General features: G+C 53.7%; 1 protein-coding gene across 8 annotated transcripts in view; it reads left to right on the top strand.

The window, feature by feature from the left end:
- The window catches only part of PTPRF (protein tyrosine phosphatase receptor type F), a 622,833-nt gene that overhangs the window by 556,637 nt on the left and 49,445 nt on the right, over positions 1-16,751 (top strand). For all 8 annotated transcript variants that reach the window (XM_084635810.1, XM_084635808.1, XM_084635807.1 and 5 more), the window contains 6 exons: positions 1,348-1,465; positions 3,721-4,299; positions 4,848-4,945; positions 12,080-12,333; positions 13,077-13,167; positions 15,720-15,923. In XM_084635810.1, the coding sequence (XP_084491936.1) occupies positions 1,348-1,465; positions 3,721-4,299; positions 4,848-4,945; positions 12,080-12,333; positions 13,077-13,167; positions 15,720-15,923 (1,344 nt within the window). The remainder of the gene's footprint in view (positions 1-1,347; positions 1,466-3,720; positions 4,300-4,847; positions 4,946-12,079; positions 12,334-13,076; positions 13,168-15,719; positions 15,924-16,751) is intronic.

Raw genomic sequence — 16,751 nt, 5'->3', positions numbered from 1 at the left:
TGTGCACTGAGGTGTCCAGTCCCATCCCCTGCCCCACGTCACTGCTCGCCGGTTAGCCAGGACAGCTTTGGGGGAGCTCAGCAGGGTGTTACAGCCTTGCCCTGGCCTAGGCAGCTTTCCCTGTCTTCAGGGGGCTATGCTTACCAAGGCAGATCCCATTCGTAACATCAGTGACAGAGAAGTCCTAGGGGTCGTTTTCCTCAGCCTGTCCGCAGAGTCTGGGAACCGCTTGGCTGCCAGTCCCAGGGCCCTTCGCGGGTGGAGCCCCTCAGCTCACACGGAGTCACCTTCGATAGAAAAGGGCAGGTGGTCATGCTCGGTTCTTTGATTTCAATGTGCCTAGGGGGCTCATGCCCTCCTGGTGCCCCGGGAAGGGTGAAGCTGGGGGTGGGGCTGCACGGCAGCGAGGCACTCTCAGCAGGAGCGGACACGTTCTGAGCACGTCATCCTCGCCAAGCCTCAGTTACTTCACTGCTAGCAGGGCCTTTCCTTCACCGCCAGCAGCATAGTGCTTCCGCGGCTGTGCCTTGGGGCAGCTGTTGGGCTGAGCTGGAGTGATCCCAAGTTACTGGCCCCTGGCCAAGCCCACCCCTGAGAACTTGCCCCACCTTGTGCATACATGGACCCTCCCTGGCAGCAATGCTGCAGCGGAGTTTCAGCCTGGGGGGGCCTGAGCAGCAATGCCCTGACAAGCCCGTTTCTTGGACCACAGCGGCTCCCCCACCCTGGGTTGTCTCCCAGGAGTTCCCAGCAGGACTCCAGGCACCTTCAAATTCCAAAATCAGCCCCAGTGAGGGTTGCACTGATGTACCCTGAGCTGGCCTTCTGCTTTTGTTGGTGGCTTTGATTTGTTATGATCCACTTGCTGGGTCCTGGCTGTCCCTGAGGGCTTTGCCTAGAGTGCATTTTCCAACCAAAACTTCCTGGAAACAGCAGCTGTGGAGGCAAGGGTGGGGTCGAGGCTCAGAGGAGTTACTCAGAGCCGGTTAGGGATGGCCCTCGTGCCCTCTCAGCCTCTGTTTCTAGGCAAGTTTGCACAGGTCTGGTGGCAGCTTTGGATACAGGCACAAAACCCTGAGTGTCGGAGAGGTGACATCTTTGTGAGAGGGCGAGTGAGATGTTAGAAATGGAGCCACTGGAATAAATGTTGTCATTGTGCCGTTAACGCCGCACGGGCGTGAGGTTAGAGACCTGCAGGGGGTGTGATGCACGCAACAAAACCAGCCATCATCAGTGCGTCTCTGACTGAAAGCCTTCAGATGCCGGGCCTCCTTCCTGTATCCCAAGCAGTAACCAGATTTGTTTCTTGTTGCTTATTTTCTGCTCACCTTATGAACGGTCCCGCAGGAAACCATCATAGGAGGCCTTCTACCTGAAACCACCTATTCCATCACTGTCGCAGCCTATACCACCAAGGGAGATGGGGCACGCAGCAAACCCAAAGTCGTCACTACGACAGGGGCGGGTGAGTGTGTGGTGCTGCTGGGTGGGTTTATGAAATTCCTTGGGACCTGGCACACCTGATACTGCTGAGGGCGCACCTTTGAAAGGAGTGGGCAGGATGGGGAATGTCATGGGGATTTGTACTTCTGCAGTGGGGGCAAAGGATGAGAGTGCAATCTGCATCCCTTACGCACAGGCTTTACATGTGGATCAGTTGTGCAGGGTTCACACACAGCAGGGGTGTGGACAGACACTGGGTGGGCAAAAGGGGAGAAAAAGCAGCTGCCCTTTAGAAGAGATCTGTGAAAACCTTTCAGCCTTAACGTACCCACTCAGTGCTGGGAGTAGGGAAGGGAAAGCCAGGTCCTAGACACCAGACCTCACCTGACTCTGAAATTAAGTCCTCCTCACACAGCTTTCTGATGCCCTGACGCCTGGTTTGGGGCGGTTGGAGGGATTAGCCACCGTGGCTGTAGAGCCTCCTGCAACAGCCTTCATTGCGCTGAAGGGTTTTTGAGAGGCAGTTAGAAGTGGATCCAGCCTCGACATGTCACTAGACAAGCCCAGCTTAAACCAACACCTGCTGCTGCAGAAGTGCAGCAAAATGCCATATGCAGTCTTTGGATCCTGCTGAATCCAGCCATAGTTTGTTTCCAAAGTTCTACTGTCTAAACAGACAAGCGTATCCAGTGTTAGTGCCCAGAGGAGCCCAGGCCCTGGTTCAGGGACATCACAAGAACACATCAGGCATTTGGCTTTTCTCTGGAAACATGATGGGAGCAGATTTGGGTGGTTGTCAGGAGAGAGGATCAGCTAGCCGGCATTGTCTAGTCATTCATTTTTGGATCACTAGCCCTGACCTACACGTGGTAGTCCTGCTGATTGGCAGACTAACCCCAGGCATAATGTTTATTGCTCATTATAATGGGAATGCATTTTGCATGAACTGGAAATCTGAGTTCCTGGAGCATTTAACCCAGGAACAGCTCACTCTCTGTGCTGCTCCAGATGGCACCAGGATAACTCCAGAGGTCATTTCCATTGTCAGCATCTCAGCTGCTCTATTCTGCAGGCCTCACGAGGACGTACATTCTGTTGAGTTAACACAGCTGTCCTGCAAACAGGAGAAGCTTCCTAAACATCCCAGTGCTACACAGTAAACTGCAGCAGATTGTCCCACCTCGTGATGCACATTTAAAGATAACAATATGTTGAATCAACTTTGAAAAATCATCTGTCCCTAACTCTTGACTGCTATTAGCAATTGTGTTGTGAGTTCGAGTAATGGAGAGAGCGACATTAGCAATGCATATTGAATTAGATGTACTTGAATAGTAGCAGAGTCCCCTCCTACAGATTTGTCCAGCTCCTCGGGACCTCAGAAGGGAACAGTGTTATGGGCTTCTGAGGGCAGAATTGGGCCAGAACACCATCAAATACAGTGTCTGGTTTATTACTACCAGGACATTATCCCACTGATTAGGGGTGTTTTCCATATCAGTTGGATCGTATACAAATCTGTTCTCCCTCGGAATGGTGACGCCCTTTGTGTAAGGAGTGAGGAATCCAGGTATTAAATCCTCAATTCCAAACTAACGGTTCTTAACCTGGGAAGGCAGCAGCCCTTCACTTGTGCAGCATGAGCAGAATTTCAGTGGCTTGACTGTTGCTGCTCCCCAGTCACATCGACATTCACATCATGATTTGGTTCATCAGCTAAAGCAAAATACATTCTGATTGCTAACAGCCCACTCCGCACCACTTACAGCCTCTGCAGATGGTAAAATTACAAGGTTTGGGGGTGACATTTTTCCGCACCCAGATAGATCAGGATGCTGGGTATGGGCTTTTGGGCATCTGTGGCAACACTAGTACCTCAGGGTCCAGGTTTTCCTGGTGCTGTGGCACTTGTCTGCAGCGAGGGTGTCGCTTGGAGAGGTCCACATAATCCAGAATGATCTGTGAGACAGATATGGGTTTTGAGGTGCAATTAAGCCATTGTACGTCTGGGTCTGGATTTTTATGTTGTAATGTCAGCTGCTGCATTCATTGCCCATTTAGACAGTAAAATTTGGGGAATCTGAACCCAGAATTTGCTGGATCCAGCTTTTATCAGCACTTGGATTTGGGTCCATCTAGGTTGTATGCTGCACTCACCACTGTGTTAGCTGAGCACAAAGTTACACCAATCCTGGATCCAGTAGACCTGAGTTTTCTCTCCTCTCTTTCCGGCAGCAGGATGGGTTTGTGGGTGGTCACAGTGTCTTTCTGTTCCAGTCCCAGGCAAGCCCACCATGATGATTAGCACAACAGCCATGAACACCGCTCTCATCCAGTGGCACCCCCCCAAGGAGATGGTCGGGGAGCTGCTGGGGTACCGGCTGCAGTACAAACGCACCGACGAGGAGAAGATGAACATCATGGACTTTGGGAAAAATGACCATCACTACACTGTGACCAGGCTGCACAAAGGTGCCACCTACATCTTCAAGCTGTCTGCCAAGAACAGAGCCGGTCCAGGGGAGGAGTTTGAGAAGGAGATCACCACGACAGAGGACTTGCCCAGTGGCTTCCCGCAGAACCTGCGTGTGGTTGGGCTCACCACCTCCACCACAGAGGTGGCCTGGGACCCCCCAGTGCTGGCAGAGCGAAATGGGAGAATTACCAACTACACGGTTATGTACAGAGACATCAACAGCCAGCAGGAGCTGACCAACGTCACCAAGGACACGAGCATCATGCTGACCAACCTCAGACCTGACACCACTTATGACATAAAAGTGAGGGCCAGCACCAGCAAGGGGGTGGGGCCGCTCAGCCCTAGCATCCAGTCCCGGACCATGCCTGTTGAGCAAGGTAACAAGCCTTACAGTCCAGCCTCATGTCCAGCCGGTGCCCCTCCCTTTGGTGTGGCAGGCTGGATTCCTCCTGGCTCTGGCTAACGAGGCTGTACGTCATCTCATTTCCTCTAGTAAAAGTGGCTCGGCACAGGGAGCCTCGCTGAAGGCTTCCCTCACATTGCCTGTTACTAGGAGGAGGATTTTTGGTGGGAACATAATTGCCTCTGTCACTTCACACGCACACTCCCATTGCATCTGTACATGAAAGGGTCTCTGCTGACTCTGGTGCAGACCTGCAAGTTCCAGCTCCTGAGAGCTGCTGGCTTTTGATCCTGGCAAAGGGCCAAGAGAGTTGTCGGGGGGGAGAGGAAAGCTGCAGTTCAGTCTAGAGCTGCCGTTCTCTGATGTTGGAGAATGTAGTCACCATCAGAAACTCGGCTGGGGGAAAGGCTGCTGCGCTCCTCTGCTTGTCTCCTTTCCTGCTGCTGCTGAGTTCAGTACCCCGTGCTGCTGAGTTCCTGCTGGGCCGTGCAGGCAGCTCACAGGTGTTGTTTTTAATTTCAGTGTTTGCTAAAAACTTCCGCGTCAACGCCGTGATGAAAACATCAGTGTTGCTGAGCTGGGAAGTGCCTGATTCCTACAAGTCGGTGGTGCCTTTCAAGGTAAGGACCAACTGCACGGGATGCCCCCATGGGAGGGCAGCAGCACCTCTACTGACTGCCTGTCACATGGCAGCGCCAGGCTGCCAGGCAAATGGTTGGCTGAGCAAGGCCTCCGAGCACAGAAATAAGGAACTGCTGATGCTTTGGAAAGCAAAGATACTAAGCCAGAGGTGCTGCTGGTTTCTCACCCTCCTTCCTGGCATCCTGCAGCTGCTTGGTTTACTCCTGCCTTCCTGGTCTCTGGCAGGGTTGCAAGCCAGAGCCATACCAGTGAAGGGGGTCAGCAGTGTTGAGTCAAACAATGAAAATGATTGCTCTGAGGCCAGCAGGAAAAGCCAAATGGGACAGGCTTGTGTCATGTGCTAAGTCAAGGTGGCGTGTGCCATGTTAGGTCATGTTCTTTAGAATGTGCGTAAGTGCTGGGAGGTTCCTTCTAGATAGGTCATTAAGTGGCCCTAGAGGGTTGCTAATAGAGACAGGCCCAGGTTGCAGACACTGAGCGAGCTCACCATCAGCTATAGACCTGAGCAGAGGAACATTTACTCCAGGTGCTAAGCCTCCACCCTTCCCTGGTGTGGGCCCACTGGTTCCTTTCCACGGTATATTCTCCAAAGCATCCCCCTGCTCTGCTCTTACCACCTGGGGAAGAGGGAGACTTGTGCAGTCCTCCCAAGGCTGTTATTAATACCTCTCCCCTGCTCAGCTTTGGTAGGGGCTTATACAGTCTGCCAGTGCCAGCCCCACTAGGTGTCTGGAGTCTGGCTGGACAAAGATCCCACTTCCAGCTGGCAATGCCTGCGTGAGGCGCTCCTGTTCTCAGTATCCTAGCAGGCTCTGCATTTGTTTGTAATCCAGGCTGGCGCTGTGGCACAGCGGAGCTGGTGGTGTCTTACAGCTTTGTGCCCTCAGAGAGGGGGAGAGGGAGATGCTCTCTGGACATAAGGGGAAATCCCAAGGCTGCAGAGCGTCCATGAGACAGCTGGAAATGTGATCTCATCACAGGACCTGAACAAGGCAGAACAGCCTGAAAACCAGGCAGCAACTCGACTTTAGAGTGGCTCCCTTTGCCCCGGCCCTGGCTAACCAGATCGCCTGCTCACCACAGAGCTATCAGAGCAAGGGCACAATCCCAAGCGGTGGTTCCATTTTAGCAGTACATAGTCCCCCTCTCTGATGGCTACCTGGGCAGACCCTGCACAAATGGCTGCTGCTCTCACTTGTCCGGCCCAATGCTGGGTGTTATATCAGCCTCCGGGCCCACAATGGCTTATTCCCATGGGCCCAAGCTGCCCGTGTCCCTTCAACAGCCCCAGCTGGGTGTAGGGCGCAGCCGAGGCACGCAGGGTGGGGGATTTCTGCAGAGGTGATCCGGGCTGTGGGGGGAGAATCTTGCAGACAGAAGCACTGTATCTCTGCTCAGAGTTTGCTGTGCCGACGGGCGCTGATGGGCATGCAGACTGACTCGCTGAACCCATACAGAGGTGATCGCTAACACTTCTGGGCATTGCGCCACCTTGAATTCTGAAACGTGAGTTCTCTGTGCCCCCCCCATCGCTGTAGTGGTGGAGCAGCTCACAAGCACTGATGAATTTACACCCACCCACCCACCCCCAAGAGGCAGGAAAACATTACCCCCATTTCACAGATGGGCACTAGGCCCAGAGACACACAGGGAGCCTGAGTAGAGCCAGAGATGAAAACCCAGTCTCTTGAGTCTGAGTCCAGAGCTTCCTTCTCCACAACCTGAACATCTCCCTGCCTAGCAGTGAAATCAAGGTCACCAGTTTCCTGTGGTGAGAGTGAACATGTCTCCAAGGGGAGTTCTGTGCTCACCTGTGTGTGGGCAGGGGGTGCGATGCAGGGTGCATTGCCCATCCATGCTGCATGTGTAGGAAGCGCATGGAATGGATGAGTTGAATGCCAAGGGATATGACCACACCACAGGGCAGTTTCTCCACAGCAAGTGGGGGAAGCGTCTGGAATGGCTGCCTGTGTTTGTGTATCTCTCCCCTGCTTGCTGCTAATCACGCCCCATTTCAATCCTGCCTCTCAGTTAGAACGCTGAGTCGGAATCACTTTGAATTTGCAGAGTTTAGCTGGAAAGAGACAGGGAATCAGAGAGGGCATGGCACTCACAGCTTCCCGGGGCTGCCATGTTTGGACAGACAGGAGTCTCATTGGGACGGAGGGAATAGCCCAGATCCCAGTTTGTGCAGTGTGTTGAATGGCCAGTTTGGTTTCCTTATTCTAGCCACAGTGGTTTCCCCTCCAAGTGCTCTGGGTGGGGTGCTGCAACTTGTGGGGGTGGGTAGAGCAGGTCAGGTGCCAGAAGGAATAGTGCTGATGCCTTGTCTCTGCCTTGTAGCCAAACACGAGCAGTGATTCATTCCGTGTCTGCCCCTGCTGTGACCCAGGAGTAGATGGTGCTAGTTACCTGTCAGCTGAGAGCAACCATGCACACGGGAGGGTGGTTAAAGATATTTCTCCAGTAGTATCTTTCTTCTGTTAATACTCCCAGAAATGCAGGTGCATGTGGGCTTAGAGGAACAGCCCCTGGACTTTGACTGCACTGATAGAAGTCTCAACCTTCAGGAGTTTGTTTTACAAACAAGGTTCACCTCTTTACTCTCTGCTTAATGCAGGCACATGAGAGGCAGAGGACAGAGCCTAATAACCACAGCAGATAAATCTCCCTGGGAACAATTAGTATTATCTGCACTTGATAAACAGTCTCACACTAAATCTACATCCCAAAGGGTGTCACATTCCATGTTAACCGATTTAATTAATAGGGATTTTGTTCTGATTGTGAGTACTGGCACAACCTTGTGGGTTTTGGGTTTTTTTGGGGGGGGCGGGGGGTGGTGAATTGGAGACCTCTGGAATTTTCACTCCTCTCAAATCAGTAAAGCAGGTGTCAGTTCTCTTCAGGGAACTTCACAGCTTCATCTGGGCCTGGGATAAACTCCCTGAAAAGCGCTGCCTGGCTTTGGTGGGGCATTTTACAGGAGATGTTACATTCCAGCCCTCCGGGCCATACGCCTTGGACACTGTTCTTAGGTCCCAGGGATTTTCCTCCTTGCATATTTTCCAAGTAAAGGCGAAATTTGACAATTGCTGGATTCTCACCATTTTGAGCTAGGAGCTGGTTTGGGCACTTTCGGTGCTTTCACGTCAAGTGTAAGGCCAGCCTTGGTGGTGATTTTTTCGTTTCCTTGATACACCTCCCTGGCCTTGCCTAGGACAGAGGCTGTGTGGGTTGTGGGCAGTATTGTTAGGTATTTTACAGGGGAGAAAAAGATTCTAACTCCCTGCCAAAGTGCAGAATTTGTTGTGTCTGCGCCATCCAAGACGGATGCTATCCAGCCTCTATTTGAAGGAGCTTCCAGGACGCCCCGAGGCGTCTGTTCCATTGTCCTACTGCTCGGACAGTCAGGAAGGTTTTCCTGAGATTCCCTCTCAAGCTGCTCTGTTTCAGTCGTTGCGTGAGTCAGTTCAGCACATTTTCAGGTGAGCTTAGAAACAGCCACCTGAGTGGCAGCTAGCCTCCGCTGCATTAACCAAGACTCCAGCCTTCAGCAAGGGCATTCGGGCCCACCTAGCGTTGCAAGCCTGTCTCTGTGAGCTAGAGCAGCTCTGACAGGGATTTTATAGCAGGCCAGGCGTGGGTCAGCCCAGTGTTCAGCAGTTTAAAGCCCTATGGCCACATTTCACTGCTGACTAAAGTAGGTGTCACTGAGCCGTTCTGCAACCTCTGGCTGGTAAGTTAGCTTCAGGCCCCTGGGCTCCCACGCAGCAGTGACTTTATCCCTATGCCCTTACATCATCGTACGGTTCATGGAGAGGCACTAACTAATGGTGCAGAGAAGGTAATGCAGATTGGCAGGTAAAGGAACACGGAACCGTTGTGGGGAGAGGGGCTGGGAGCGTTGTTCCGTTGTCTTTGGGCACACGTGTCTGGGCAAGGCAATGAACGTCATCTTCGGATGTCAGCAGGAGACCATGCAATGCAAGTTTATGTAGCTTTTCAACCAAACCCAGAGCAAGCAAGGAGACTCTGGCTGAAAGCCCCAGACTGTCCATCCAGTCTGCAGCACTCGTGGGCCTTCCTGCCCTCAGCCCCAGGGAAACACCGCACGCTTGTTCCTGTTCCTGGAGCTGCCGCGTTTCTGTACCAGCAGAGATGGCTGGTTGCTGACTCAGCAGACGGCGATGTCGCTCAGAAAGGACGGACACAGGCTTGACTTGGTGGCGAAAGCGCGGCCAGGGTCATTGTCAGCAAAGCTCGGAGTCAGTGCCCAGCTCGCTGGGTACCGGCACACTAACACGTGTACGCCTGTCCCCTAGGCCAATACAAAGCTGCCCCTCCTGTTATACAGCGATACAAACAAGTTACATGCTACTCTCCAGATGTTACTAGTTACCATCCTTGTGCCTCACACCTAATAGTTCAGATAAAACCTCCTCATCCATTATCCTGACCTCCCCTCCGGATCTTACACGGGGTCCCACCCCGCCCTCTGAGGAGAGCATTAGGTGGTTACTTGAGAGGTCTGCGTCTTCTGTGTTTGCTTGGTCAGCTGATTCCTAGTGTTACTACTCTAACAATGCCCACTTTGGTTCACAGCCAACCTTGGCTCATACTTTTAACCATGCCTAGGGCTCCAGCAAGGCCTATAACCTTCACACGTGTGCATTTTATAGACAATATGCCTTCCTAAAGCACATGTGGAAGCCCTTTGGAATCACTTAGTTGTGGGAGACTGTGTGATGGGAGATCCCACCTGCTGCAGAGTCTGGGATGGGGAGCAGAGTTAGAGCCGGGTTTGTGTGACCTTCGTGTTTCAACTTTGTTCTTGTTTGAGTCTGAGCAGGTTTCCTGAGCTGAGGCAGGGAGCCAGGTAGGAATCTGCCTGTAGCCCAGCCCTGTTCTTGTCTGGAATATGTTGCCCACTGCTGCAATGTTCTGTTAGTGTTTGAAGGAGTTGATGCAAGGATAGACTGCAGAGCTGTAAAATAACCAGCTGTTTCTTCTGGCTTGGCTGAGTCTGGTGTGACTGAGCAGGAGGAAACCTGCCAACTACACATCTGAGATTCCAGAGGCTTTAAGAGGCATTTCTGGGTCGGATTCTTTGCACTCACTCTAGCGCCTGTCTGATGTGTCTCTCTGCAGAGACAGGGATTAAAGCCTCGGTAGAAATAGTTTCACAGCAGTCACAGCAGAGAACACTCCCTCTGCATCGCCTCTGCACTGGGGAGCCAGCAGGGCTCTCATCGCTGCAGGCATCCTTGTTAATTTAGCAGCGGGGACCCATCCCTAAAGCCCAGCACAAGTCAATGAGAACGTTGATCGTATCTGTCCCTCTCCTACTGAACCCTCCCCTTGTGCTCGGTTCCCAGCTGACCATCTCCTCTGGGATGCTGGAGAAGAGTCTGTATGTGAATGGACCAACCTCAGCAGAGTGCAGTGGCCAAAGCCTTCTGGCACGTGGCTACTTGGATAACCCAGAGCAGCACTGTACGCCTCACTCTACTCCCTGTGCCTGGCTGCCCCTTGGGGTTCTGCAGGGCCTGCTGCTCCACTTCTCTCTGGAGAGGCTAGCTCCTCTGAGGAGTTAATGAGTGGCACCTGCCCCAATGAGACACCAGCTTCTTCAGGGCTCTGCTGGCTGCTTGCAGTGTGGGCTGGCAGAAGTGTCCCACCTCCCTCTTGTGCTGCTTCGCCAGGCTCAGCTGCACCCAGAGGGGAGAAAGATTGCTGGGTCCCTTCTCTGGAGAGCCCAAAGGCAGAGCATGTTTGTTGGCCTGAGCCAGCTGTCTCCACCTGGGTGCTCCAGGCTCACCCCCTCCCTGGTTCTTGACAGCAGCTCTCAGTATATGGTATCTTCAGAGCGCTTTATGCGCGTTAATTGCTTAAGCAGCCTCTACTAGATTCAGGAACACCCCACAGAGTGCTGGGGATTGCCTCGCAGAAAGGAGCCGGCGTTCTGCTGCAGCCGAAGGTAGCTACAGGCCCTCCAGTCCTCTCACCAGCACCGCCTGTGTGTGGGGGGGGTTGCTTGTGTTTCTGACTCTGCCACGCGTTGCTGTTACAGCTGGGGTGGGGAGGTGTCCCCGTGCCGCTGGCTCTTCCAGTGAGAGTTTGAACCAGGGCTCAGATCCAGATTTTCAGCCTGAAACCAACGGAGCCCAGCAGATGCCTCTCTGCTCATGCAGAACAGCAGCTGGAGCAAATTCATACTGAGCACGTGGGGCAGCAGCAACCACCAAGGAGAGCCCACAGCACCACGCGTCCAGGAGAGCAGCTCTCGGTCAGCCAGCTAGGGTGGGTTGAGAAGGCAGCCACAGGGGCCTGGTTCTTGTGTCCTCATGATACCACGTGGCAGTGCCCTGCTCCATGCCAACAGGAGAGTGCTCTGTGCTAAAGTCATTTCCCCGTTCTCTCCAGCAGTGACGCTGGGTGCAGTTCTTTGGAAGCCCACCCCAGGCAGAGGTCAGGTTTGAGCCCCAAGCGCTGTGCTTGGATTGCAGCGCGCCAGCAGCCATTGTCAGTGAGGCCGTGAGCCAGTGAGGTCGCGCTTGTGGATGTGTGAGATGCATTACTGATTGGTCAGAGGCATTATTCTAGGAAACAAACGATCCCTGTAGTTCCCTTTCTGGGAAGGGGCAGTTCTGCGTTAACCTTTGAGCCTGCGTTTACTGTTAGATTAGGGATGAAACCACTTTAGAGCAAATGGGGTTTTATGCCAAAAGTCCATTGTATGTCATGTCCCCACAAGGAAACAAAGACCCATTAATATAAACCCATCTGTATGGTCGTCCTACCTATGCGCTGAAGGGGGGGGCATCGCCAGGGATGCGTCTGGTGGAGTCTCTGCAGTTTAGGATTCTAACCACCCAGCTGGTGTTCGAGATGCCGCACTGTGGCTGTAGGGAGCAGTGAGTGCTGCTCTGCTGGCGGCTGTGGGTTACTCTGCCGGACCTCAAGCTGTATGGCTCTTTATGGAATTCACAGGATGAGAACCACCTGAGGTAGGGCCCAGAGCCAGATTATCAGCTCTAATGCTGCCTTCTATTCTGAGCATGTTTTGTCAGCAGCCGCCCTGCTGCATGATGTGTCCTTTCCTGTTTCAGATCCTGTACAACAGCCAGAGTGTGGAGGTGGACGGCCATTCGATGAAGAAGCTCATAAGTGACCTTCAGCCGGATACGGAGTATTCCTTTGTGCTAATGAACCGCGGCAGCAGCGCTGGTGGGCTCCAGCACCGGGTATCTATCCACACGGCTCCTGATGTCTTGCAGAACAAACCCATCTCCACAAACAAATACATGCAGGAAGGAAAGTTCACCCTCACCCTTCCCAAAGTCCAGACCTCAGCGTCAGTTAGGTAGGTGCTCCCTGCTAATGGACCAGAGGGCAAGGGGAGGTAGGAGGCTGGATTGTTCTCTTTACATACCCACTAAGTCTAACCCATTCTAACCCATTGATTCGGTAACATTGTGGGATGAATGCCAGAGGAGCCCGCAAATGCTGGAGCCAGGTTTTCCCTTCACCACATGACAGCGTATTGCTGGCATGTTCTGAGCTGATGTTTTTGTGAGATAGGGCAACACAGCTCCCCATCCCTTCTAGGGGCGGGACTGAGACCCTCCCGGTAAAGCCAGCTGAGGGGCCAGAGGTGCTTTCTCTGTCACTGTGCAACAGCTTTTGAATAAATTGTATCTGTAAAGCCTCCAGGAGATTAAAACACGCCAGTTCATAGAAGTCTCATTTGTAACTGTGATAGCCTTGTGCTGAAACCCAGTTCCCCCAGGGCTCCTGCTACAGCCAGTTTATATAAGTGTCCTTACCCCAGCTCCTGTTACCATCCTCTAGCGCGTGGTCTGTGTATCTTCGTTAACCTAATGATCGCTAGCAGGGAGTGCTCCGATCCTCAGCACAGCAGGAAGACTGGCCTCTGACTCAGTGAAGCTCTTTGCCCATTACAGAAGGGGAGAAAGAGGAGATTTGGGGAGGGGGTTTTGATGGGAGGCATGTTGAACCTGTTTCTAGTCAATCGCCTGCTGAAGAAATGTCCTGATATCTCCTGCTAGCAGCAGCCTCCTCCCCTGACCCCTCTTCCCTCCCCAGGTGGTACTATATTGTGGTTGTGCCCGTGGGTCAGACCACCAGCAGCCGCGCAGCCCGGTGGCGGACGCCTGATGAGATGGAGCTGGACCAGGTAGGAGTCAATGAGACCTGGTTTAAGTATGATCTGCTAAGGCTTCCTTTTGTGCTTTGCCCACGCTGCCTGGGCCCTGGGAAAGGTGGCTTAGTGCTCCGGCTTGTGTGACCTAAGGGGCAGAGCCAGGCCTGCCAGGGGACAGGATTGCAGAGAAGCCCCCAGAGCTCACCTTTTCCTTCCTGCCTGTGCAGGGTCTGATAACAGTCCTCATGGTTGGCACTCCCAGAGCCTGCCCAAGGGTTTGATTCCTAACGATGATCCTTCGCCTTCTAGCTGCTTCCCTGGGAGACTCCCTCAGCCCTTTGCAAACACCGAGTCAGACCCCGGCATTAGGCAAGAGAGTAAGTAGTGCTGTCCCCATTTTACAAGTGGGGAAGCTGAGAAGCCAGGTCATTTACCCAGGGTGTCCGCGAATGTCGGGTACAGAGCTAAAACTCAGCACCCAAAACTCTCAACCCCCCATCCAGTGCCCTAGCCCCTTCCATGTTGGACCGTCAAAATGCTTTTCATGGTTTAACCATCACAGCTCCCTGTCTGTCTTTGGAGTAGGATTTGAATGGTGCGCAGTAAATATGGCCCAGGGGCCACACATTGAACAAGGAGAAAACAAAATAGTGAACAGCTGATCATTGCTTCCGGTGCACTGAATGAGGCAGGGTCCTGTGGACAGCATAGTGTGTGATCGTGTAATTAAAAACTCTCATAATGCATAGGCACCAGGGGGCCGACTGAAAGCTGCATGGGCAACGTGCATTCTGGCATTTCCTGCATTAGAATGCTTGACTTCGCTCACAGAGCCGCACGCTCTCGCTGCAGCCCAGAGTTAGACACAGGCTGGTCTGTATCCTCCATACTCGGACTTCCAGCAGTGTGGGCTAATACAGCCAAAGAGGAGGCAGTGCGGCACGGGGGCTCGTGGAGACCGTAACAGGGTGGTTCTGAAGCATGCAGAGGTTTGTTTTTTTCAGTAGACACTAGAAGGGGCTTTCGCTGATGCCAGCCCCTTGTGCACAAGCCCAAGTCTGCACTGCCGCATGGTGAACAGGCAGCGAGGTCCTGCCGTGGTGCCAAACAAGCACAGAGCCGGTGCGGCCTGGTGTCACCCGCAGCTGAAAGGGACTGAAGGGTGACAATGGGCAGCAAATGGCTGTGGTGCAGACGTGCTGGCTGTAATTCCCCACCCCTGCAGCTCTCATTCGTCCCTGCCTGGTGCAAACGTCACAGTCCATTGGCGTTCTCCTGCTCCCCATGGTTCCCAGGGTATTAGTGAGCCTCCCTGGCTCACTGCAACAGGGGCCCAGCTGCCAGGGGGGAGAGGCTGGGGCGCTCTGACGGCCTGCCAGCACCTCTGCGTAAATACCCGTGTTTCCAGCCCCAGGTCACTCTCGGGCCCTGTCTGCTCTGACAATGCAGCAGTGACACGTTGGACTGTGAAATGTATTTCATGCCTCCTCCTCCATTTGAAATTAAAATGTCCGTTCGGAGCCTGGCATTCATTTTTGTTCACTAGAAAAGCTTCTTCAGACACCGGAGAGTCGTCCTTAGCGGCGTAATTGAATGTTGGGGTGTTTATGCCTTTTTCAGGAATTTGTGGCCAACTATGAAATTTGCCATTTTTGCTCTGAGCATCCCATGAAATCTGCTGTGGCCACATGCAGCCCTACCGGCAGCCCAGCACAGGGAAATAGCAGAGCTCAGACAGGGGAGAGACGCACAAATGTCACTTCTTTTTCTCTACAGCAGCTGCGACTGCAGTTCACACCCACTGTCTGTGCAGAGCCAAGCGGCTCTCTATGCCAACACAGAGCACAGACCGTGGCCTGCTTCCCTTGCAGCCAGCTGGAATCCATTAACCCAGGGCTCCTGGGGTCCAAGCAATGCCCCTCCCGTGAAATAACAGTGTGAGAGTCACAGCGGCCGAGTCCCCAGGCCCAGACCTCTTGCTGATGCCAGCCTAGGTGCGAAGGCGCTTGCAGCAGATCCCACGGTGATGGGGGCCCCCGCAATGCCTTCAACGGCTGGGAGCTTCAGTCACACCCCCCAGCCCCCCAGTTGCTTTGCTGCATGTTAACTGTTCTCAGCCAGGAGCCTTTCCTCCCCTTCCCCAGCCCAGCCTCATCCGTTGACCTCAGCCTGTTGTTATGGAAATGAGCATGAGGTTGCCAATCCAGCCCTCTGACTTGAGGAGTGGGAGGGGCTGCCGGGGGTCAATGAAATGGGAGTTAGTGAAATAAGTTTCAGAGTAGCAGCCGTGTTAGTCTGTATTTGCAAAAAGAAAAGGAGTACTTGTGGGCCCTTAGAGACTAATGCATCCGATGAAGTGAGCTGTAGCTCATGAAAGCTTATGCTCAAAAAATTGGTTAGTCTCTAAGGTGCCACAAGTCCTCCTGTTCTTTTAGTGAAATAAGTGGGGAGGATAGTTCTGAAACTCCTGTTCCTGGCTAGGCATGGCCCAGTCCACGTGCAGGTCCCCTGCTGTCAGTCAGGGCAGCGTGCACCTCTCCAGCGCTGGGGAGAGGGAGGTAATGACCCAAGCTCTTTGTCCTCAGTTACTGGAGGCCATCAGCCAGGGCAGGCGTCAGCGCCGTCAAGCAGACAGACTGAAGCCCTATATTGCTGCTCAAGTGGACGTGCTGCCGGAGACCTTCACCTTGGGAGACGAGAAGACCTACAAGGGCTTCTACAACAAGCCGCTCTCCGAGGATCTGAGCTACCGCTGCTTCGTGCTGGCGTCGCTGGAGGATGGCGAGACGGTAAGGGCTTTTTGCTAGAAGGGGCATCCCCCTCGCCCCCAGCCAAGGGGCACCCGAGGGGCTCAGTGCAGGGAGCTGGCAGCCTGTTCAGTGGAGTTCCCTGCAAGGTGAGGCGAGCCAGGCAGGTAGCTGGTGTCAGGGAGAGGAGGCGTCCATTGGAACTGCCTTGATGAATGGTGTTTTCCGAGGGAAAGAGCAGGTATCTTTGACATGCCAGGTGAGAGCTGAGGGCAGCAATGGGAGTTGAGCCGGGCCACTGCAGAACTCCAGACTCCGCTGTGATGGGGCTGGCTCTGAGACACATTTTTGCTCAGAAAAGTGACTGTGGAGCAGCCTCGTGAATCCAGGCCTGTGCACTCGCAGGGACCAGGGCTCGGAGACAGCCCGCAGGCATCCAACAGCCTCACCCCCCTTCCTAAACTGCTGCTGTGCTCACCAGACTCTCAGCTGGTGGCTGCGGAGAAACCTCTAAACTGGCATGCGGAGAGGAGCCCGCCAGCACTGGGTGGGTGGAGGAGGGCTGCTCCGTGCACCCTGGTGCGGGGTAGCTCCGGTGCCCTGTAACAATAGGTTAGACATCAGCGTTGTCTGAGTACCCCCACCTTTTTCTCCAGTCTCCTGGCAGTAACGCTCCAACCCTATCTGCCCCGGGACAAGTCGGAGCTCCAGGAGTGCTGAGATGCCACTGGGATCTGCAGAGCAATTTTGCACTCCGCTTTGTGACCCTGTCGATTCTAGAGTCAGCCCTGATGCAGGAGGCGGGGCGGAGTCCTGCGCACTCCAGCTGCCCTGGACTCTGCCTGGCTGAAAAGGGCTGACTCAGAAGAG

Source organism: Lepidochelys olivacea (genome assembly GCF_965140295.1).
Source record: "Lepidochelys olivacea isolate rLepOli2 genome assembly, chromosome: 8".
NCBI classification, from domain to species: Eukaryota; Metazoa; Chordata; order Testudines; family Cheloniidae; genus Lepidochelys; species Lepidochelys olivacea.
The sequence above is the reverse complement of the archived record's forward strand: the minus strand, read 5'-3'. Positions and strand labels throughout refer to the sequence as shown.